The 20,494-nt window shown below is 61.9% G+C and overlaps 2 protein-coding genes across 8 annotated transcripts in view; one reads left to right on the forward strand and one right to left on the reverse strand.

Moving 5' to 3' along the window:
* Positions 1–11,337, forward strand: ADCK5 (aarF domain containing kinase 5). 7 transcript variants are annotated; one of them, XM_039846123.1, is made up of 15 exons: positions 1–81; positions 7,207–7,313; positions 8,148–8,297; positions 8,715–8,790; positions 8,919–9,119; positions 9,207–9,347; positions 9,432–9,545; positions 9,642–9,773; positions 9,841–9,924; positions 10,036–10,117; positions 10,197–10,275; positions 10,334–10,444; positions 10,507–10,759; positions 10,829–10,939; positions 11,023–11,337. In XM_039846123.1, exons 1-15 carry the CDS (start codon positions 70–72, stop codon positions 11,098–11,100), a joined length of 1,731 nt encoding a protein of 576 aa, XP_039702057.1. In that variant the 5' UTR covers positions 1–69; the 3' UTR covers positions 11,101–11,337. The 7 variants fall into 7 exon arrangements, with proteins under 7 accessions (XP_039702057.1, XP_039702059.1, XP_039702056.1 ...); XM_039846125.1 differs by having other exon boundaries at positions 10,507–10,738; XM_039846122.1 differs by having other exon boundaries at positions 10,353–10,444.
* The window catches only part of CPSF1 (cleavage and polyadenylation specific factor 1), a 12,683-nt gene continuing 3,516 nt past the window's right edge, over positions 11,328–20,494 (reverse strand). Inside the window, exons 2-37 of the mRNA XM_039846119.1 lie at positions 19,079–19,106; positions 18,842–18,984; positions 18,664–18,744; positions 18,399–18,550; positions 18,175–18,321; positions 17,939–18,078; positions 17,759–17,869; positions 17,579–17,672; positions 17,405–17,492; positions 17,203–17,325; positions 17,078–17,129; positions 16,896–16,990; positions 16,753–16,827; positions 16,594–16,674; positions 16,429–16,518; positions 16,154–16,264; positions 15,938–16,079; positions 15,677–15,855; positions 15,465–15,601; positions 15,205–15,376; positions 14,926–15,132; positions 14,757–14,846; positions 14,547–14,687; positions 14,319–14,471; positions 13,500–13,616; positions 13,337–13,427; positions 13,182–13,266; positions 12,969–13,110; positions 12,728–12,880; positions 12,472–12,648; positions 12,323–12,389; positions 12,199–12,246; positions 11,967–12,122; positions 11,769–11,898; positions 11,550–11,688; positions 11,328–11,478 (exon numbers count right to left, since the gene is read on the reverse strand). Coding sequence (XP_039702053.1) covers positions 11,431–11,478; positions 11,550–11,688; positions 11,769–11,898; positions 11,967–12,122; positions 12,199–12,246; positions 12,323–12,389; positions 12,472–12,648; positions 12,728–12,880; positions 12,969–13,110; positions 13,182–13,266; positions 13,337–13,427; positions 13,500–13,616; positions 14,319–14,471; positions 14,547–14,687; positions 14,757–14,846; positions 14,926–15,132; positions 15,205–15,376; positions 15,465–15,601; positions 15,677–15,855; positions 15,938–16,079; positions 16,154–16,264; positions 16,429–16,518; positions 16,594–16,674; positions 16,753–16,827; positions 16,896–16,990; positions 17,078–17,129; positions 17,203–17,325; positions 17,405–17,492; positions 17,579–17,672; positions 17,759–17,869; positions 17,939–18,078; positions 18,175–18,321; positions 18,399–18,550; positions 18,664–18,744; positions 18,842–18,984; positions 19,079–19,106 — 4,185 coding nt within the window. The 3' untranslated portion in view covers positions 11,328–11,430. The remainder of the gene's footprint in view (positions 11,479–11,549; positions 11,689–11,768; positions 11,899–11,966; positions 12,123–12,198; positions 12,247–12,322; positions 12,390–12,471; positions 12,649–12,727; positions 12,881–12,968; positions 13,111–13,181; positions 13,267–13,336; positions 13,428–13,499; positions 13,617–14,318; positions 14,472–14,546; positions 14,688–14,756; positions 14,847–14,925; positions 15,133–15,204; positions 15,377–15,464; positions 15,602–15,676; positions 15,856–15,937; positions 16,080–16,153; positions 16,265–16,428; positions 16,519–16,593; positions 16,675–16,752; positions 16,828–16,895; positions 16,991–17,077; positions 17,130–17,202; positions 17,326–17,404; positions 17,493–17,578; positions 17,673–17,758; positions 17,870–17,938; positions 18,079–18,174; positions 18,322–18,398; positions 18,551–18,663; positions 18,745–18,841; positions 18,985–19,078; positions 19,107–20,494) is intronic.

Raw genomic sequence — 20,494 nt, forward strand, 5'->3', positions numbered from 1 at the left:
TCCCGCAGGGCCTGCTGGGCGGGGCGACGCGAGCCGGCGCCGAGCGGGAGCGGAGCGGCGGTCCGGAACATGTGGCGACCGGTGAGCCCCCGCCCGGCACGGTCCCGCGCCGTCCCCCGGCCCCCGCCAGCCGCCCGTCCGGGCCTGTCTGGGCCCGAGGCCTTGCACACCCAGAGACGCCTCGTCTGAGGCCCTGTCAGGGACTCTCTGACTCCGACACCCCCCCAGGGACCCTGTCACCCCGAGACCCTCCCCTCCCGCTGCGACCATCAGGGCTCCTGCTGGAGTCCTTTCTAGCAATCGGGCGCGCTGTCTCCAGACCCCCGAAGCTGCAGCCCCGGCTGGGGAGACGCGGGCGCGCCCACCAGCGAGGCTCCCTCCCAGCGCGGCCCCAAGACCTCGCGTCCCCTCCGCGGCAGAGTCGCTGCGCTGGAGCCTCGTCTCGGAGACAGACTCTCGGGAGCCCTCCCCCTTATTCCCCCTTACGGTCAGCCCCCATGGGCACCCCTCCCCAAACACCCTTCCCGAGGCCACTGCTGACCGGCGGCGCGGGCTTCCTGCGCTGCAGAGCTCGGTCCCCGTTCCTCTTCGCCCCGCGTCTACCTTAGACCCCTCACTGCCTCAGACTCGGCCAGACCCAGGCTGCAGCCCCCGGCTGCCTTTTCTTTTTACCTGCTCCCCTGAGAACCCTTTCCCCCAGTCGCCCACCCACCCTAGATCATCCTGAGCTAACCCCTGGGCCTGCTTCTGTGTGACAAGGGGACCTTGGGGGCTAAGGGGGCGGCCATCTCGTGGGCGCAGGGTGGGCTCTCCCTGCTCGTGGGGCCTCCCCAGATGCCTGGCCGCAGGCTGCGCCCAACTCTGGCTTCTTCTGACTCAGAATGGCGGCCGACTGTCTGCTCCGTCTCTTGGTTGGGCCTCCCATCTGCAGTTGGGATCAGCACCTCTCCAGCCAGGTGCCCCTAGGGACTGACAAGAACCTTACCCACACCCTCCTGAAGGTCTAGCCCCCTCCCCTGTGGTTCACAGCTAAAGAGGATGAGGGGGCTCACCAAAGTTCTCAAGTAGGGGCTTTCCGTGGAGCTGATACTTTTCCAGTAAGCCCAGCCTCGTAGATGTTAGCGACTTGCGGTGAGCTACTCCGTTACCTAGGAGTGTTTATGGGCTGAGGCGATGAAGCAGGCTTAGAGTCAGGCAGAGACACACTGAGTTGGCCTTTAGTATAGATAGCACTTTATAGTTTCAGAAGCTTCTTAGCCTAGTCAGGTCACTTGATCCTCCAGACTGGGGCGTGGATGGGCAGGTTTTAGCCCTTGGCTGGGAGCTGCTTACAACCACCAAGTGGAGTGGGGCCCAGTAGGCTTCTGAGTCCTGACCAGTGCTGAGAGGGTCATAGACGCTGGTAAGAGAAAAGGCAGGACATTCACAGTCCTCCAGGCCACCTGTCCTGGGCCCAGGTTCCCAGGCTGTCACCTGTAACTATGCGGACATTACTGTGCCTTGCCTCCCTCACCTGCGGGGGTGCATGAGGCTGCGGACGCTGCTGTCATCAGCTCTCTGTAGGTTTTCTGTTACAGGCATCATCAGGAGACTCAGGTCACTCACTGCTGTGGGCTGGCCTACCTGCAGTGGCCTCTTGTCTCCTTTCTAATCTGCTGTCTCTAATCTACTGGGCATTAGAAAAACAGACAAGTCAGTTGGTGCCTAACACGTGACCACACACGCTCATGGCTTTGTGTTAACGCACACATGAAGTTTGTGAGCTTGGCAGTGTCTGTCTGCGTGCTGCTCCTCGGCTCTTTTGGCTGCTTCACAGGTTGTTACCCGACTTGGATGGGCCCTCGGTTTCTGCAGACACACTGGGCACACAACCTGGGAAAGCATGACGCTGGCGAGGAGGAAGCCCAGCTTGTCCGAGCAGGTGTAAGCTCGCACTGTCCAGGCAAGCTGGGGCGTGCCCCGCTCTTGGTGAGAGGCACTGCTGTGTGGGAAGGTGTCCTGGGGACCGCTCTGGAGCTCGGCCTGGGTGCAGGTTACGTGTGTTGCGCCGGGGGTGGCCCAGACTGTTTCCTGGAAGGCTGGCTACGGGCTTTGCTCCACATTTGTAGCCGCGTGACCTCCTTGTGTGGCGGGGTGGTTTGAGAAGCACTGGGTGTCCCAAGCTGGAAGGAGCCTGTGGGCCCCGGTGGGGGCTGTGGAATTATCAGCACGAGGCCTTGTCCTTGAAGTTCAGTCCAGGGCCAGGCTACTGCTGTCTCTGGCTGGTCTGTGGCCTTCCACCATTTTCTAGCGAGCATGTTTGCTTGGGCCGCGTGGGGTTCTGGCCCGCTCTGTGCTGAGCACCGTTGACCTCAGTTCAGCAAGCATCCATGGGGTTTCTGCACCAGCTCCTAGAAGTAGAGGTGACTGAGGTGGGCCCTGTTCAGTCTGGTGGGGAGACAGACTAAGCTTCCAGTCACCCCTGTGTGATGAGGACAGTGGGACAGGTAACTCCCAGGTGCAGGGATTAGGGGCATTCTAGGAAGCACAGCAGGCTGGAGAACGGGCTGGACCTGTCTTCGCGTCGGCGTGGGCTACCTGGCGTCTGCCATGGGCATCTTTGTCACGGGGCGTATGCGAGGAGTCAGTGCTGGGGGGTGAATTGCAGAGGAGTGAAGAGGGGTGAGCGCAGGGAGAGCTTGCGCGGTGTGGTGGTCCCTGGGGATGGGGCCGGGGCCTCTGTGCAGGAGCATTTGGCACTGGTTGGCCATGCGTTCAGAGGCTGGGGGCGCTAGGCCTCATGTTTTAGTGTGAAATAATTCAAATATAGCATTCTTTTTTTGTGTGAAAGAACTGTATGTTTTAATATCAAAATGATGTTTAAAGTTATTTGTAGGTTAGGTGACTTGACTTTTCCCCACCAAACCCTTGTGTGTTAACAACTCTTGGGGACAACGTGCTCCCTCTGGCTGTCAGGACCTACACGCTGGAGGACTTTGCTGCAGGCTGGCTTGGGAATGGGGAGGGTGTCAGCTGAGGAAGCAGGTCGGCTGGGGGTCAGCTGCCGGTTCTGCCAGGAGGCCCTGCTGTAGTGACCGCCACCTCTTGCTGAGCGCCTGTTAAGTGCCAGGCCTGAGGACAGGTGCGTTATTTCCACCTCTCTCACCTTTCCAACTTTGCAAGGTGGACACTATCACCACCTGTTCAGAGACGGAAGCTGTCGGAGGAGGGTCACCTGGCTCAGGGTGAAGATGTGAGGTGTGCAAAGTAAACCTGTCTGCTTGGGGTAGAGCTGGGCGAGTAGTGGGTTTCGCCTGCTCCGAGACACGTCATCAGCACGTACGTCTGCTTTGAGCTGTGCACCATCTGTACGCCCTGCGAGCTTTCACTGGGGTCGCCAGAAACCCTAAGTCGCCATTGTCCGGCTGGTGCCTGGCAGGGGGCTGTGCACACTTCTGGGGGTGCCCTCACTGTGTGCCCCTCCCTGGAGGACTGAGGGCCTTCTCCCCTGCAGTCTGCCCAGAGCACGAGTGCGGCCCCTCGTGCTCGGCCCTCCCAGGGGCAGCTGGGGGCTGCGTGGCTGGGGGCAGCTGGGCCTGGGCTTGGTGTGTTGCCTTCCTCGCTGGCCTCGCTTTGGCGTGTCACTCACAGCTTCCGAATTGGGTTCCTCCCCTTCATTGGCACATCGGCTACCACAGCCCTGGGCCTCTGATCGCGCGCGTCCCAGGATGGTCCCAGTCTGCCGGCTTAGGCCATGTTGCTTCTTTGTCCTCTGTGGTGCAGCTTCTGAATCAGTGACCACACCGGGACTTGGTGGCAGACGCCACTCTGCCACCCTTTGTCGGCACCTCTTCGTAGTCTGTGTATAACCCATCTCCAAGCTTTTCACGTGCTGGAAATAGTCCCTTTTCTGGGCAAACCCAACTCCTTTTTTCCTTCTGAAAAAGCAGTGGGACGCGATCTTAACAAATAGGTCAGCTCAGCTCAGCAAGTGTGTACTTCTTTTTCTTAGGTGGGTGGAGGCAGGGTTGCTGGGAGGAAGGTAAGGGCACTGGGGACTAGCAGGTGGCTTGGCGCAGTGAGGAGGGCCTGGGAGAGGCTGGAGGCTCCTTGACCCCAAGGTGACCTCAGCAAGAGCGTCTGCTCGCACACAGGCCCACAGCGCTGTGGGGGCCAGGTGCTGCTCCCAGGGCTTTGCTTGACCTGCACTTGAATAGTGCGTTGGTCACAGCTGTGCGGACGGGACCGAGGCACAGGGCGGGAAGCAGCTCCCCCTTGCCGCATGGCTGGTAAGTGCTGGAGCCCGGATTCCACTTCCAGCCCCAAGTCTGGGTCCTGGGTCTGCCCCCGCTGCTCAACTGCTCAGCCTCGGCGCTGCCAGCATCTCAGCTGGGGCCAGGCTGCCACTCACTCGATGCCAGGAGCAGCCCTTCCCCCAAGTCGTGAAAATCCTCAGACAGTGCCCGAAGTCCCAGTACAGAATCATCCAGGTGGGGACCCTGCCCTGGCTCCGAAACACCACCTTCCCAGTTGCGACTTTAAGTAAGATGGCAGATGCTTCGCTCCTGTGATCATGAAAACAGGGAGGGACAGGCCGACAGATAGCTAAGTACCCAGACACCCAATGCCTAGGTCTGCCGTTACTAACATCCTGCCGTCGTTTCTGTTGCTATTTGAGAATATGTTTTGTTGTCATTGGACCATTTGATAGTAGGTCACAGACATCTTGACACATAACCTCCAAACACTTCAGTGTGCACACCCTGGACGAGGACATTCTTACGTAACCACGGCAACCTCATCATGCCTCAAATACCGACAGCACAGGCAAACCCTGGAGGCGCCATAGGCCCCGTCCTGGACCACTGCAGTACAGCGAGTGTCAGGACAAAACCAGTCGCCAAACTCTGGTCTCCCAGTGCACATAAGAGTCACACTGACACCACTCTGGTCTGCTAACTGTGCAACAGACAGCATCACATCTAAAAAACGAAGTACACGCCTCAATTTCTTTATTGCTAAAAAAGGCTAATCATCCCGAGGCTGTGGGAAAAATGGTGCCGACAGACTTGCTCCGTGCTGGGTTGCCACAAACCTCCGGTTTGTGAAAGTGCCATCTGCCACGCGGAAAAGCGAGGCGCCTGCAGTCCCTCAGTGGCTCCTGTCCATGCCGTTTTGTCTTCCAGGCTGAGGTCAGGGGTTAGCGATGCTCCGCACTCAGCGCCTGTCCGGCCTCCGAAACCACAAAGCCCTCTCACTTTTTTCCCCCATAACCTGCTATTATGTTATGACAAACCACAAGCGTTGGCACAAGGGAAGAGACTTGGTGAGTGGCTGTGCCCGGCTGCAGCAGCCCCAACTTACAGACCCTAGTAACTTCCCAGAGGCCAGGCTGCTGTGGAGAGAAGGTCTCCCTGACGCCTGCCGCTGGCCTGCTTGCTGGGGTTTACTCAGGGTCAGTGATGACGACTGTTGAGCATGGTGGCTGGCAGCTGTTGTCTGTTCTAACTCAGTGGCTGTGATCCAGCCAAGGTCAGAATCACAGCAGAGCCCTCACCAGGCAGAGTGGCGTTGTGGCATTCCCTGGTCCCCAGATGCCAGCCTCGGCCCTCGTGGCCTGAATCCTCTAGGTTTCACCTCCCAGCAGCCCTTCCCGGGCCACGGCCCTGCCTGGGCTCCAGCCCCTCTGACTGGACACTTGCCCCCGCCTCCCACAGGGCTGACTTCCCCAGGACATCGTCCCCTTCCTGCATGAAAACCCCAGCAAGGGCCCTGGGGACACTTGCCTGGCTCCCTCCGCTCACTCGGCTCCCACCCTTTTCCTTTGGGGCAGCCTCCGCTTACCTCGGCAGGCTTTCCAGCCACACAGGCCTGTCTCCCCAGGGTCACCCTGAACTCTCCCGGCTTCTGAAGGCCTTTGCTGATACCATGTCCACTGCCTGGAAAGGGCCTCCAGTGTCTACACTCAAGTCCCACTCACTGCCAGCCTGCAGGGCCTCTCCCTCCCTCGCACCTGGTGCTCTCCCAGCAGCCCCGTGCCTCTATGTCTGCCTATGGCCCCCGGTCACACACAGGGCCACATGGTCGGCAGGCTGGTCCTCAGGGCAGGGTGTGCTGGGTGTACACTGGAACATGTCGGATCAAGTGAGGAATACAGGGAGGGGCCTGGGTCGAGCATGGGCACAGGTGCCTGTGGGCAGGCAGGGCTTACCCTCTGGCACACCTGCTTGTCACAAACCCCCGTCTGATGTCAGGTGGGAGGTGGCTGGGATCCCAGCCTGGACCCAGCCATCCTGCAGGCCCTGATGTCCTGCAGGTGCCCGCTCTCTGCGCCTTCTCTGTGGCCTGGCATGAGAATGTGTGCTGCCGTGTGGCCAGGTCAAACTGTGCTGCCCTCACACAGAAGGCCTAAGGGCTCTGGACCCCCATGGCAGCCCCCTGGCGGGCCTGCGGGGTCTCCCGGAGGATCTGTACTGGCGATATATGGCCTTGCTGAGTTTTTTGTCGGTCTCGTCCTCATGGGACAGTGGGTCATGGCCCTCCCCTTTGACTTTGTGTTAATCAGTGGTCCTTGGAACCATCCTCAGGGCCACGCTTCGGCCGGAAGTGACGGGGAACTCGGTTCCTCGTTTGGCCCAGTGTTCACGGTGATAATGTCAGCATCTGCTGCGGGCTGTGACTCACTACACACAAGGCTTTTCCCTAAAAACGGAGTTTGCAGCTGGGGAATTTGGGATGGAGGACCTCTTAAGACCCATAATTCAGATAAGATGGGAAGACCAAGGTTGCCAGTGAGTGCAAGGGAGCCCCTGGCCCCTGCTGCCCCACGTGCCCTGCTGGCTGCCGTCCGCTTGGCCTTCCCCGCCCTCCTCGGGTCTGCACCTCTGGGCTCTCAGTAGGAGGAAGGGTCTTATGCCTCGTTGATTTCCGAGGCAGGTCCGTGCTTCCGAGTCTGGTTCTACCCGCCTGACAGAGTGGCGCACTGAGGCAGAAACCCTGCCGCAGGCTGCGTGTAGCAGTCCCCTTTCGCGTGACACCTGGACGGCAGCTTTGCTCCTGCAGATGGAGCTGCCTGCATTCCCAAGTCAGGCACGCAGGCCAGGAAGCACTGGCATGCTTTGATGACGTTTGAGTGGAGGGGCACAGCTTGTCCTCAGGTCCGTGCCTGTGCAAGTGCCAGGCCTGCTGCTGCCTTCTGTGACCCTGTACTCTTTGCTCACTTTGCAGTCACAACTTTGCCACTTCAACTCCGCTCTGCTGCAGCTCAAGCCGAAGTTCTGGCTGTCCCCAGCTTCCTTGCTCAGGAGAGGCCTCAGGGTCCCACCTGCACAGGGGTACGTCCTCTGCAGCAGCTGTCACCTCCAAGGCTTGTGCCTCTTGCCAGGCAGTGTTGGGCAAGCTCTCTTGTGGGCCTGGGGCTAGATCTTCTCTGTTCCCCGACCCCTGGGTATTTGCTCCTGGGAATGGCAGGCTGGGATCCATGACTGCCAGGGTCCTGACCTGGGACTGGAGTTCCAGGGACGGGTCCCTGACAGCAGCCAGAGTGATGGGCTCAGATGGAGGAGGTCAGGGCCCAGACAAGTCCGGGTCAGCAAGAGACTGAGCCAGTGGGCAGGACGGGCGGGAGGGGGGCGGAAGGCAGGTGACTCGAATGCCCCGGGCCTGGTGGAGCAGCGGCGTGGGGACCGCAGGCAGACACGGGCCTGGGCACTAGGGCTCTGTCTGGGTCTGGCTACCGCTGGGCTCCTGGTCTTGCACTCCACATCTGGCATGTGTTACCTGCATGTCTGGCCTGGGCTCTGCCGTCTTGACACCTGGAGTCCAGGTGGGTCACCAGTGGGGTGGATGGTGTTGGAACCGTGGTACAGATGGCCCTGGCCCCATGAGCGGCTTTCCATGGAGCTAAGGAGCTGCTTTCCCCATCCCCTGACATCCGGGGCATCTGTGGGGTCAGGCAGGTCAGGGATGCAGTGGTCAGAGCACTCTGGTGACCACATAGGTGACTGAGACCGATGTCACCTGCAGAGGTCCTAGGCACAGCTGAAGTGGCCATGGGGTGGGCCTGGCTCTGGCCATGAGCGCCATGTGGGCTGGACGGGGCAGAGCACAGGCTGCATAGGGAGGGCAGACAGGCAGGAAGTAACCCCACTGCACACCTCTCCCGCCAGGGCCTTGAGACCCCAGCCCCTGTGGAAGAAGGTGCTCTCCGCCACGGCGGTGGGGGTGCCCCTGCTCCTCGGAGTCCGCTACTTCACGGCGGAGCCACAGGACAGGAGGAAGATGCGGCTCGTGGCAGATGGCATCGGCCGCTTCAGCAGGTAGGAGGCAGCTGTCCTCCCTCTGAGGCAACCGAGGCCTGCAGGGCAGGCCTTGCGGGCGTGCTGCAGGTGAGCCATGCCCACAGGGCCAGCAGCAGCCAGCTTGCCAGCCGTCACGGCTGTGCCCGCTCTCGACTGGATTTTCTTTAACAATGAGTGCTGAAAGATCGAAGAAAGAACCACAGCCGGTGGTTAGGGGCCAAGGCCACACCCAGCCCTCAGCCCCACCTGTCCTAGGCGCCTGTTGGCGGTCAGAGACCAAGGGCAGCGTGGACTCAGACCAGGAGCTGAGACTGGTCTGTGGCAATGCCCGAGTCCGCCGAGCCCCTCCTAGTGCTGGGCGTGAAGGGTGGGGCTGTGCAGGGCTCGGGGGTCTCAGGCTGGCCTGCTGGGGCTGAGGGCGGCCTCTGCTGGCAGGTCCCTGTGCGTCGGCCTGCAGATCTCCCTGGACTACTGGTGGTGCACAAACGTCATGCTGCGAGGAGTGGAAGAGGTTTGTCGTGCGTCCTGGGCTGCAGCTGGCCCGTTTGGACATGTGGGAGTGCGGGGCGCCCCAGAGGAGGCAGGTGCTGGGGGCACTGAGGTGCCTGCCTGCCCCCATCCCGCCATGCCTGTGGTCAGAACAGCCCGAGGTACTCGGAAGTGATGTCTGCGTGTCACCAGCGGGCGGCCGATGCCCTACTGGCCGGGGCCATCAGCAATGGGGGCCTCTATGTGAAGCTGGGCCAGGGGCTGTGCTCCTTCAACCACCTGCTGCCCCCTGAGTACATCCGGACGCTGCGCGTGCTCGAAGACAAGGCCCTCAAGTCTGGCTTCCAGGAGGTGGGCCCTGCCCTTGGGCATAGAGGCTGGGGGTGGGAGCTCTGGCTGCAGCCCCCGCCCACTGCTCTAAGAACACTCTCCTGCCAGGTGGACCAGCTGTTCCTTGAGGACTTCCATGCCCCACCCCACAAGCTCTTCCAGGAATTTGACTACCAGCCAATTGCCGCCGCCAGCCTAGCCCAGGTGCACCGTGCCCGGCTGCACGACGGCACCGCCGTAGCCGTGAAGGTGCGTGGGGCCTGCCTTGTGGGGTGGCGGCTGCGGGCCAGGGCGGAGGCTGCAGCAGCCCTCCCTGTACCCTCGGCCACGCAGGTGCAGTACATCGACCTGCGGGACCGCTTCCATGGGGACATCCACACACTGGAGCTACTGCTCAGGCTGGTGGAGTTCATGCACCCCAGCTTCGGCTTCAGCTGGGTGCTGCAGGTAACCGCTGCCAGCAGGCCGGCTGGGGAGGCGAGCCCTGCTCATTTCAGTACACTGTCCCTGACCTGGACCTCCAACCACCCATGTGGTCCCCAGGACCTGAAGGGCACCCTCGCCCAGGAGCTGGACTTCGAGAACGAGGGCCGGAACGCCGAGCGCTGTGCACGGGACCTGCAGCACTTCCACTACATCGTGGTCCCCCGCGTGTACTGGGACACGTCCAGCAAGGTGGGCTGGGTCCCCTCCGGGGGTGGGGGTGCACGGGCCTGCTGAGCTCAGCCTCGCTCTCTCTCAGCGTGTACTGACGGCCGAGTTCTGTGAGGGCTGCAAGGTCAACGACGTGGAAGCCATCAGGTCCATGGGGCTGGCCGTGCAGGACGTGAGTGCTGCATGCACAGGGCGTGGGAGGGCTGTGCCTGCCACGCCCACACCTGAGGGGATGCCTGTGTGAGCACGGGGTGATGCCGGCACGGTTCTGTTCTCTCCCCAGATAGCAGAGAAGCTCATCCATGCTTTTGCTGAGCAGATATTTTACACAGGCTTCATCCACTCCGATCCCCACCCCGGCAATGGTAGGAAAAGCCCCAGGGCTGAGGGTGGGCGTGGCTCACACTGCAGGGCGTGGCACGGACCAGTGTGCTATGTGCCTAGTTCTGGTGCGGAAAGGCCAGGATGGGAAGGCACAGCTGGTGCTGCTGGACCACGGGCTCTACCAGTTCCTGGATGAGAAGTAAGCAGGGGTGGGGTCCTGGCCCCGGGGCCTGGCCTTTCCCGTCCTGGTGCTCCAGACTCACTCTGGGCCCCCAGGGACCGGTCAGCCCTGTGCCAGCTGTGGCGGGCCATCATACTGAGGGACGACGCCGCAATGAAAGCACATGCAGCTGCACTCGGGGTGCAAGGTGAGGCCAGGGTGTGTGGGCGTGCAGGGTGCACAGTCTGGCTCAGCCCCCCCCCGCCCCAGACTACTTCCTGTTCTCCGAGATGCTGATGCAGAGGCCCGTACGCCTGGGGCAGCTGTGGCGCTCCCACCGGCTGAGCCGCAAGGAGGCGGCCTACATGCAAGCCATGGCGCGGGAACACTTCGCGGGCATCATGGCCGTGCTCAAGGCCCTGCCACGGCCCCTGCTGCTCGTGCTGCGCAACATCAACACGGTGCGCTCCATCAACACCTCCCTCGGCGCCCCTGTGGACCGGTACTTCCTCATGGCCAAGAGGTGGGTGCTGGCGGGGTGCCTGGGCAGGGGGGTGAGTGGCACGGGCCTGGCTGACCACCTCTCCGGCAGTGCGGTCAGAGGCTGGAGCCGCCTGGTGGGTGCTCCGAGCGTCTACGGAGCCAGCCTCCTGCGCCAAATCAGGGTCATCTGGGAGACATTCAAGTTCGAAGTAGCCCTGAGGTGAGTAGACAGGAGGGGCCTGGCAGGTGGGCAGCCAGGGCCTGCTCCCCACCAACCTGCGACCCCTTGGCCCACCTACCCAGGCTGGAGACCCTGTCTATGCGGCTCACCGCCCTCCTGGTCCGCATGCTGGTCCGTCTGGGCCTCATGCCCAGCACTGAGGGGCTGTCTGAGTACCTGGAGACCTAGGGTCCTGGTGGCAGGACTGCAGAGCTCGCCCGGGGCTAGCAGTGCTGGCCTCACCTCGGGTCGACGGAGCTGGCCAGGGCTGAGGTGTGGAGACCCCAAGACCTGGGGCACCGGAGCAGCTGGGGCCTAGGGTGGGGGACGCCCAGGGGCTCTGACCACGGCTGGGGCCAGGAGGTCGGGCAATGACCACACGCTCTTCTCAAATCAAACAATGCTTTTTCCTTGTGTTTTGTACAAAAGTGGGTTGGGTTGTACAAAAGGGGGTCGGGCAAGGCACAGGGGTCACAGTAGTGTCCAGGGATCTAGAAGTGAGCAGTGACACGGTCCGTCTCTAACAGGTCGTCCAGGATCTGCGGGGAGAGAGGTGGGTGAGGGCAGGCGGAGAGGGGCGGGGGTGCACAGAGGTGAGCCGGTCACTTACGATGTCAGGTGTGGTGCCAATCTTCTTGGCCAGCTCGCCCCGCTCCATGGTGCTCAGGTACAGGTAGCGGTTGAGCAGCTCCCCATCCAGGACGTTTCTCACGGCATTCTGCAGGGTGCGCCGGTCTACGTGCAGCATCCTGGGAAGGAAGGGAGACGGTGGGGTGGTGCCAAGCTGGTGGGGTGTCAGCACAGACCTGGCGGGCAGCAGCACACTCACCGGAAGGCACGAGGGTTGAGGCCGGCGTGGTGGGGCAGCATGGTGGTCAGCGCGTTCTGCAGCATCAGCAGCCGTCTGTAGGTCTTCTCCTGCATGGGCAGCAGCAGCCCGATGCCCCCGTCCAGTGTGGCTGCAAGGGGCACAGTGTTGAGCCCGGCTGACGCGACACACCTGCCCCCACCCTGCCCCGGTGCTCACCAAACCACGTGATGTGCTTGTTTTCCCACACGACCGACTTCTTACTGGGCCCCTCGGCAGCCCCCCGGCACGGGGTCCTCCAGAAGGTGTTCACGTGGGCTCCCACATGGAAGTCTGCCCGGCGCAGCAGCCGCATGCCCCCGAAGCTCTCTTTGGCTGTGCCAGAGGGACCTCAGGTTGTGGCCGGTCCAGCCCTGCCCGTGCCCAGCAGAAGGGTAGAGGGAACACTTACCTTCCGGCAGATACATGTATACCATCAGGTTGCGGTCACGGTCAGACACTGGGAACAAAGCCCAGAGTTAGCCCTGGCCACTCCCGAGGTCTTAGAGACTCTGGCCTCCAGGCCCTGTACTCACCCAGGAAGCCCAGCTGGGCATTATCCACCATAAAATCCACGCTGTACACTTCTAGGGGCTTGGCGTCCTAGGGATAGGGAGGGGAGGGACATCAGGGTCTGCCTGGGGCCAGTGACCCCCCAATGTACAGTGCCCAGTCCCACATGTACCCGGGACACGAGGCTCAGAGTCTTGCTCTCCTCCTGGTAGCGTAGCAGCGAGATGCTCTTCATGACATCCGCGGCCAGGATGAAGTTCTTGACGCTGATCATCTGGTGGATGTAGAGCTGGGTGTCGATGAAGGCCATGCCTGTCAGCTCGCTGGCGCGCAGGCTCCATAGAAAGATCTGTGGACGGGAGAGGTGGCAGCTGGTGGGTGGGCATGGGCCGATGCAGGGCAGGTGGGCAGGCTGGAGAGGGGCCCACCTTCTGGCCGATGGCTGAAACAAGGTGGCCGTTGCAGTGGCACAAGGCGGTCACGGGCCCCTTCTGCTCCTTTTCATACAAGACCTTGAACTTGTTCTTGGTCAGGGGCTGGCCAGGCTCAGGCACCACTTCGATCACGTCCATGATCAGAATCTGCGTGTGGGGAGCGTGCTGGGTGATGTGGGAACGGCACAGGCTGCCAGGGCCGGCCCTGCCCACCCCACCCCCACACCCTGCTTACCCGCCCACGGCAGGTGACCTCCTCCCCCTGCATGAGGCAGGTGCCAGCGGCCACGTAGCCCTTGAGGCCTGACACGGTCTCCTCGCTGCGCAGTGACACCGTCTTCATGCACGTCACATGCTCCCACTCCTCCAGCTCAATCCTACGGGAGACTAGGTCAGGACATAGTCCCAGGCCGGCCACCAACCCCTACCCAGCTGGGCCCAGCTTCACCTGGCGTTGGGGATGGCCTCCCAGCTGACCGGAGAGATGAGCTGGATGGAAAAGGCCTCTTGCTGGGGGTGGATGTACCGGTCATCTGCAGAGATAGCGGAGGTGGTCAGGGGGGTGCAGCCCTGAGAGCAGGCCCAGGCCAGGGCGTCTCCCACCTCTCTCAATGGTCTCAAACTCCTTCTCCTCGCCCGTCATGCGTGGGATGCGGGTGCATGGCGTGTTGGTACTCGTGGCGACAGCATACACCTGGGGAAGGAGAAGGCGTCACGTGCCACAGGCCAGGCCCAGAATGTCCCTGGCCTCAAAGGGGGTTCAGACCTTAGACTCCACATGGTAGGCCACATAGTGAGCCGTGCAGCGCAGCGGGATCTTCCTGACAGGCCATGGGGCATCGTAGGACAAGTAGGCAGGCAGGACGCTGATCCTCAGCTCTCCCTGGAGGACACAGGGGTCAGCAAGGCCTGGTGCTGCTGACAATGAGAGGCGACCCCAGGCCTCAAAGGGCTCCCTGGAGCCAGCCCTCAGATCTGCTGGAGAGGGGTGGGTGAGAGGCTTTGGCTTTCTGTCCCTTCTCAGGCTCACCCAGGGTGGGATGCTTGCCACAGCTGTGGTCTGGGCCAGAGAAGGGAGGGCTGAGCCAGAGGGTCTGGAGGCAAAGGGTGGTCACGTTGCCCACACTGATTTCTGCTGACGGGCGAGGGAGCACCTGCCAGGGTCCCGTCCCCTCTTCCCTCACCCACAGTCCTGGCAAGCTCAGCACCATCGCTGAGACCTCAGAGTGGCCCTGGCGGGGGGTCAGTGCTACCATTTTGGTGACACCAATGAAAAAAGTGAGGCCCACAAAAGGTGAGCACTTCACCCACAGTCACACGACTCCTAAGGCCAGAGCACTGACTGGACCCCGGCCACCCAGACAGGTGCCCTTGTGGACTACAGTCTCCACCCCTGACCCCCGGCCTCCAAACCTTGCCATCATTACCATCATTAAGCCCAGTTTCACTTTGGCCTTGGCCCCACCATCCTCGGGCTGCCTTGTCTGCAGCCGCCAGCGGCCTCGCTTCCTGCCCTGGGCAGCATCGGTGTGTGGTGGCAGAAGCTGGCCCAGGAGCGGTGGGGAAGCACCGGCCAGTCCCCTACCTGTCTGTTGAAGTACAGGAAGCCGCGTGGGCAGTTGACATTGTGGAATGGGGCAAAGGAGTCGATGGGGCCATCGATGCCCATGGGGTGCAGCCGCAGGGCCCCCCGGCCGGTCACGAGGAGCCAGTGGGGTGAGGGGCCACAGATGAACACCTGCAGAGAGCACTGTGAGGAGATCGCTGAGCCGAGCCCCTGCCCACCCGCCGCTTTCCCAAGGCCCCTGCCTACCCCCGAGTAACCATAAATGTCCTCGAAGTAGCGGAAGCGGGCCACGCGCCCCCGGGCCCCGGGCCCCTCCTCGGCGCCACCCTCTGCCTTCTTCTTGGACGGCCTGGGCTTCTTCTCTCGGAAGTTGATGTTGTGGGGGACCTGGTGGGGGTGCACCGTGAGGCCCAGCCCCGCCCATGCTGGCCCACCCCCCGCTGGGCACCAGCGCACCTTCTTGAAGCGGACTTTGAGGTTTCCCTGGCCGAGCTGTGAGTCGTGGGGGAAGGCCTCGTAGACGAGCAGCTCTTGGTCCACGTGCACCTGGGGAGGGCATTGGGTCGCTGGAGTCGGGGCGCACGCCGGGGCGGGGGAAGGGCGGCAGCCAGGGGCCTGTGCTCACCAGCAGGTAGGGCCTGCTCTGCCGGCTCCCCAGTGCCACCAGCAGCACCTCCTTGACGAGCGGCAGCTCTCCCTGGCGCGTGGCCTCCTCCTTGCGGGCCTCAGCCTGCGTGGTGGGCTGACCGAAGGAGCTGTCCACCAGGACCCTCTGCCCCACCGGGAAGTTCTTCACCAGGAACACCAGCCTCCAGTCGGGGAGCTGGTAGATCTGTGGGCAGCAGTGGTCAGCGGGGTGCCGCGCTGTTGGGTGGGGGGTAGGGCGAGGCGCTATGGAACCCACCTCCATGGCTCCGTTCTCCCGCACTAGCAGGCACCAGTGTGTGGGCTCCGCCCGGCAGGGGCTGGGGTCCCGGGCTGCGGGCGGCTGGCTGCCCCTGCGTGCCTCCTCCCTGCCGGGGCCCAGGGGGCCTGAGTCCCCGTACAGCATCTCCTCTTCCTCGTCCACTGTGGGGCTGCCGGGCACATGCGTTATCAGTAGCCGCCCTGCAGGGACCGCAGCCCCAGCTCCCCAGCTCCCCAGCTCCCCAGCCCCCCAGGCACCTGGTCTCTGAGCCTGGACCCTCAGCCTCTGAGCCACTGCGGCCCCCCAGCTCATCGCGGGCCCCGCCCAGGCGGCTCTCCGTGGTGAACATGCCGCTGATGTCTCGGTACACGCACAGCGCGATCACCTTGGACTGCTGCGGGGGGAGGGGCAGCTCAGCAGGGGTGGGGTGGGGGGTAAACAGGTGGCCCAGGTGGGGAGGGGGCCCTACGTGGTGCAGCGGGGGCTTGTGCAGTGCCAAGCGGTGGTGGCGGCCCCCGTACGAGTCATTCTTGAGCACGAACATGGTGATGTGGCCCTCAGCACTCATGATGACCACATAAGGATCGGCGACAGCACACTGCACAATGGGGGAGCCCAGGTCCACAGGAATGAAGTGCAGCTGGCTCACTGCGGGCACAGGGTGGTCAGCATGTGCCATGCCCAATGGCCTACCAGGCTGTCCACCCACCCAGCCAGCCAGCCAGACCACCTCCTTCCAACAGGCGGATGCCCAGCGGCGACACTTGCACGATGTAGCGATTGTCCCCGATATTGCCAGCAAAGACTGTGGGGCCCTGTGTGGCAAAGCCACTGGTGTCCAACTCCATGATCTCCTGCCCCGTCTGCAGGATCTGTGGGCGAGGGAGGGTGAGGCGCCCTGACCACTGAGGCCCCTGCCCCAGGCAGCCAGGCCCCAACCCCTCACCATAGTGGAGTCTTCCCGGCTCAGAATGAGGAAGCCATGTCTTCGCCCGTCGTCATCTGCGTCAGGGGCACTGGGCTCTGGCTCCACGGCCTCACCCTTGGGGGTCTCCTCCTGTGTGGGCACGAAGAACAGAGATCCCGCCACCAGCCAGAGGTGCTCAGAGAGCAGGCGCCCTTCCACCCAACCCGCAAGCTTACTACACGCCCACCTGCCCTGGCCCCGCTGCCCCAGGCCACTGCCCCTTGGGGACCCCTTGACAATTCAGGCGCACATACCTGCTCCTTACGCACAGGGGCAATGACCGTCCACATGTCATAGCAGCCAGGAAGTTCAAAGGTTGTCACCACCTGGGGCCGGATGCTCTTCTGGAAGGACAATGGGGCATGTCTATCCACTCAGGTCCCCTGGAGGCCCCGCCCTGCCCGCCTGCCTCCACACACCTGCAGCACTGACAGGGCCCCGTTCTTCCCATAGCCGGAGCACATTACGATCTCCAGGTCTGGCTCTGGGCTGTTCTGGAACTGTGCGAGGCTGGGATGAGGCCAGAGCCCCACTGTGCACTCCACCCCGCCCCCACCCTGCACCTCCCAAACCAGTACCTCTTCAGAGAGGAAGGCGGGCTCGCCCATGGCAGCGTTGGCACAGGGTCCAATGTTGAGAATGCTGTCACATACCTGAGGGCACAGAAGTGGTCAGGTGGGCAGACCAGCCAGGGTGAGGACCCCTCTCCACACCACCTCACCTCAAAGGAGTAAGTGGCCAGCTGTGTGCCTGATTGGGCCTCGCTGCCATACACTTCAATCTCGTCAACCTCGTCCTGTGCCACCGATTTGCCCCCTGCAGCACCAGAGAGCCCGTTGGAGCTACCCTGGTCAACCAGCCCCATCCTGCCCCACCCCGCCCCTCCTGGTCCCCGGCCCTCACCTGACCAGCCCACTGTGGAGTCCACTCGCTTCTTCTTTGAGGGAGGCTCTTCCTGTGAGGCAGGAGGGTGGTGAGCAGCCTGAGGCCGCCAGCCAGGGCACTGTCCCCACAGCCCAGGCACCCACCTTGTCAGCAGCCTCGCGGACAGTGCTGGCTGGGGCCTCCTGCAACTTCTCTGTGTACTTAAGGAGCAGGGAGTTGCCCAGACGAGAGCCCAGGAACAGGTACCCGGGCTCCATGGTGACCATCTGAGGGTGGGCTGGTGGTGAGGGTGGGGTTAGGGCCCAGGGCCACCCGCCCCGGACCACCTGCCCAGCCCGCACTCACGCTGCTGGTGAGGACGCTGGCAGCAGCCTTGTCAAAGTGGAAGGCGCGGACACTGCGCAGGCCATCGGTGACGAGGGTCAGCACGTAGCTGCCAGGAGTGGGGTGCTGAGCTATGGAAGGGCTCACGGGCGGGGGTGGGGATGACCACACTGGGCACCCTGGGGGGAAACTCACATCTCACCACCCTTGAGGGAGATAACCATCTTGTCGTAGGAGATGAAGGCCGCCTGGGCGCAGTCAAGGGTGATCCGCACGCCCTCCTGGGTGCCTGTTGTGAGGATGTCAGGCAGACCCAGCAGCCTCCCCGGTCCCTGCCCCCAAACCAGCCCACAGCCCTAGCCCCACCACACTCACGCAGGGGGAAGGCGGTGGTGCCCGTGGTGAGGCTGTTGAGAGCCACGCCATATGGGGGGACGCTCTGGTTCAGGTACAGCAGCGAGTTGACAGCAAAGACCACCACCCCACCTGGAGGAGGACAGCTGGTGGGCGGGGCTCGGTGGCCTCCACGCTATCCCCCACCATCACGGCCCTCACCTATAGGCTTGGGCACGGCGAGGGCCTGGGTGCAGTCGAAGGGCAGGCTGGTGAGGGACCAGATGACGGGGTGCACCTTCTGCGTGATGTTCAGTGAAATGGCCACGATGGAGCATGTGTCCTGCCGCACGGCCACCCGCCTGGGACCACAGCGGGTGGGTCAGCCGGGGCCATCCGTGGCCCATGAGACTGCCCCCCGCAGGCCCATCCACCCCAGCCCACAGCAGAGGCCTCACCCCGGCCAGGTCTGGTTGGGCTCAAACAGGATGAGCAGGGTCGGCTCGTAGTAGCCGTGCAGGAACTGCAGGTCCACGATGTTGAGCAGCTTCTCGTCCAGGGCCCGCACGTCGATGATGTAGCTCGGCAGGAAGCTGGACCTCTGCCTGCGGGACCAGGCTTCAGCGGGCGGAGGGCGGTCACCGGGTTTTGGGCTGCCCTCCCGCCCGGCTGCGGCACTCACCCCTCGCCCACGAGCCCTTCGTGCTCCTCGGCCAGGCTCTCCCGGCGGAAGGGCAGGACCACCAGCCGCGTGCCGTAGATGAGCATGGCCGCGCAGCGCCCGTCGGGGTCCACCCGTACCCGCGGCGTGTGCACGTTCTGCACGAACCCGTCCTGGGGAGGGGCGTTGGGTAGGCAATCCCGAGGGAAACGGGGGTGGGGGGGCGACGGGCTAGGGAGAGAGGAGAAAAGGGTGGGGCAATGGGGCGGGGCGCAGCCTGGCCTACCCGCAGCTCCGGCTCCTCGAAGTAGTGCAGTGATAGCGTCTTCAGGTCATGGGTGCCCGGGTCATACTCCACCACCGACAGCTGGGGATGGCAGAATGGAACCGCATCTGCCACCGCCACCCTGTCCTCTACCCACCAGGGCGCCCACGCCTGCTCCCCGCTCCAAGCCACCACTCACCTTGGCATCCTTGAAGCTCAGCAGCAGGGCATCCCGCTTGGCACCGGCCAGCTGCACGCTGGCCATGGACATGACGTTGCCGAAGAAGGAGAAGGAAGCCACCAGCTCCAGCTTTTCCCGGTGCTCTCGGTGGGCCTTCCCCTCTGGGGGAGAGGGCAGTGGGTACAGGTCTGGTTCCTGTGCCCAAGCCACCCACGCCCCTAGGCGGGCGGCCAGGGCAGCCACCCGTGTGCTCACCTGCGCTCCTGTCATTCTTAGTTGGCGCCTGGAAGAGAGAGGAGGAGGAAGCGCACTGAGGGCCACATGACTGCTGTCAGCAGTGCTCTCCTCATGGACAATGGCAAAAGACCACCGAGGGCCGGCCCTGCCACTGGGGCCCTGGCCGAACCCTCGCTGCAGTGGGGGGCACATGACCAGGCGCTTCTGGAGATAGCCATGCACACACACCCCAGTCCAACATGCACAAGGCCACACTCACACCTGGGTCCCCCACTGGGCCACAGGCTTCTCCTGAGGAGCCCAGCCAGCGCTGGGAGCACTCACTCAAGTCAGAGGCCGGACCGCGCTGTGCACCACACACCTGCCTGGCTCTGCCTCCACCAAAGCGAAACGCGACCACAGAACAAAGGGTAAGGGGGTACAGGGCTAGAGCGTCACAAGGATTCCATGTCATTTGAGTAAAAGCACTCGTTTGAGTCATACTATTGTGAATGAGGGAAGCCTGTTGCAATCTCCAATGTAACTAATTAGGAAATGACATGAAATGATAACTAAATAACAACAGAGGAGTTAAAATGAAACAAAAATATCTGATTAATCCAAAACGAAGCAATAAAGACGACAACAGGAAGAATAAAGGAACGACGGGCAGAAAGACAGAGAAAGGTGGTGGTTCGGACCCGACCACGTGGAAAAAATACCCACGTAGACCAACACACCAACGAGAAGACAAAAGTCGGCAGGATAAACAATCCTACTACTCATTATTGAGTCACTTTAAATATAACGACGCAGGCTTTCAAAAGACATTCCATGCAACAACTTAAGAAAAAAGCTGGGTAGCCACTGTTAAACGAAGCGAATCTTAAGGCAAAAAGTATTGAAGATAACGAGCATTTCATCGAGTATATGGAAATGGGCAGAGTGAAAAGCCTGAACGAAAGCATTCTAGTATCTCTCTAAGGAATACAGTGCTGGGAGAAAGACACTACATCATTTAAGGAAGTGGTTCTGAGAGCCTTAGGAGTTGCACATGTGGCTATCAAATGCAGTAAAAACAAATCTAGGCCCCAAGAGGCTGTTCAGGTGCTTTCCTCAGTTTGACTCAATTTATGGGGCTTGTTATCTAAAGCAAAGCAGCTCCCTACATATGTGACAAGTGGAGAAATTTCTAGGGAGTCAGCGGACGAAATAGCAGCTATGCAAGCCTTAGTAATAAAGACCTAAGCAATCGACATCAGTATTGACCATCCTGGGAACGGGTCCTAGAAAAGGTGCTCTCGCCTTCTGGAATTTCTCTTATACCTGTGTATCTGAAACACCAGATACTGATTTTTTAAAATAAATTTTTCTTTAATGGCTAAAAAAGGGGGGGGGCATTTCATGACCAAAAGGTTAGTAAAAACTAAAATATTATTCTAAATGTCTTGTAGC

Source organism: Pteropus medius, unplaced genomic scaffold (genome assembly GCF_902729225.1).
Source record: "Pteropus medius unplaced genomic scaffold, Ma_sr-lr_union100, whole genome shotgun sequence".
Taxonomy (NCBI): Eukaryota; Metazoa; Chordata; class Mammalia; order Chiroptera; family Pteropodidae; genus Pteropus; species Pteropus medius.

Bases quoted from the DNA above. Each gene is read 5' to 3' on its own strand.
- ADCK5 (XM_039846122.1), top strand. The intron at 9,774-9,840 runs GTGGGCTGGGTC...GCTCTCTCTCAG, and splicing joins ACTGGGACACGTCCAGCAAG to CGTGTACTGACGGCCGAGTT. The intron at 10,276-10,352 runs GTAAGCAGGGGT...CTGGGCCCCCAG, and splicing joins TACCAGTTCCTGGATGAGAA to GGACCGGTCAGCCCTGTGCC.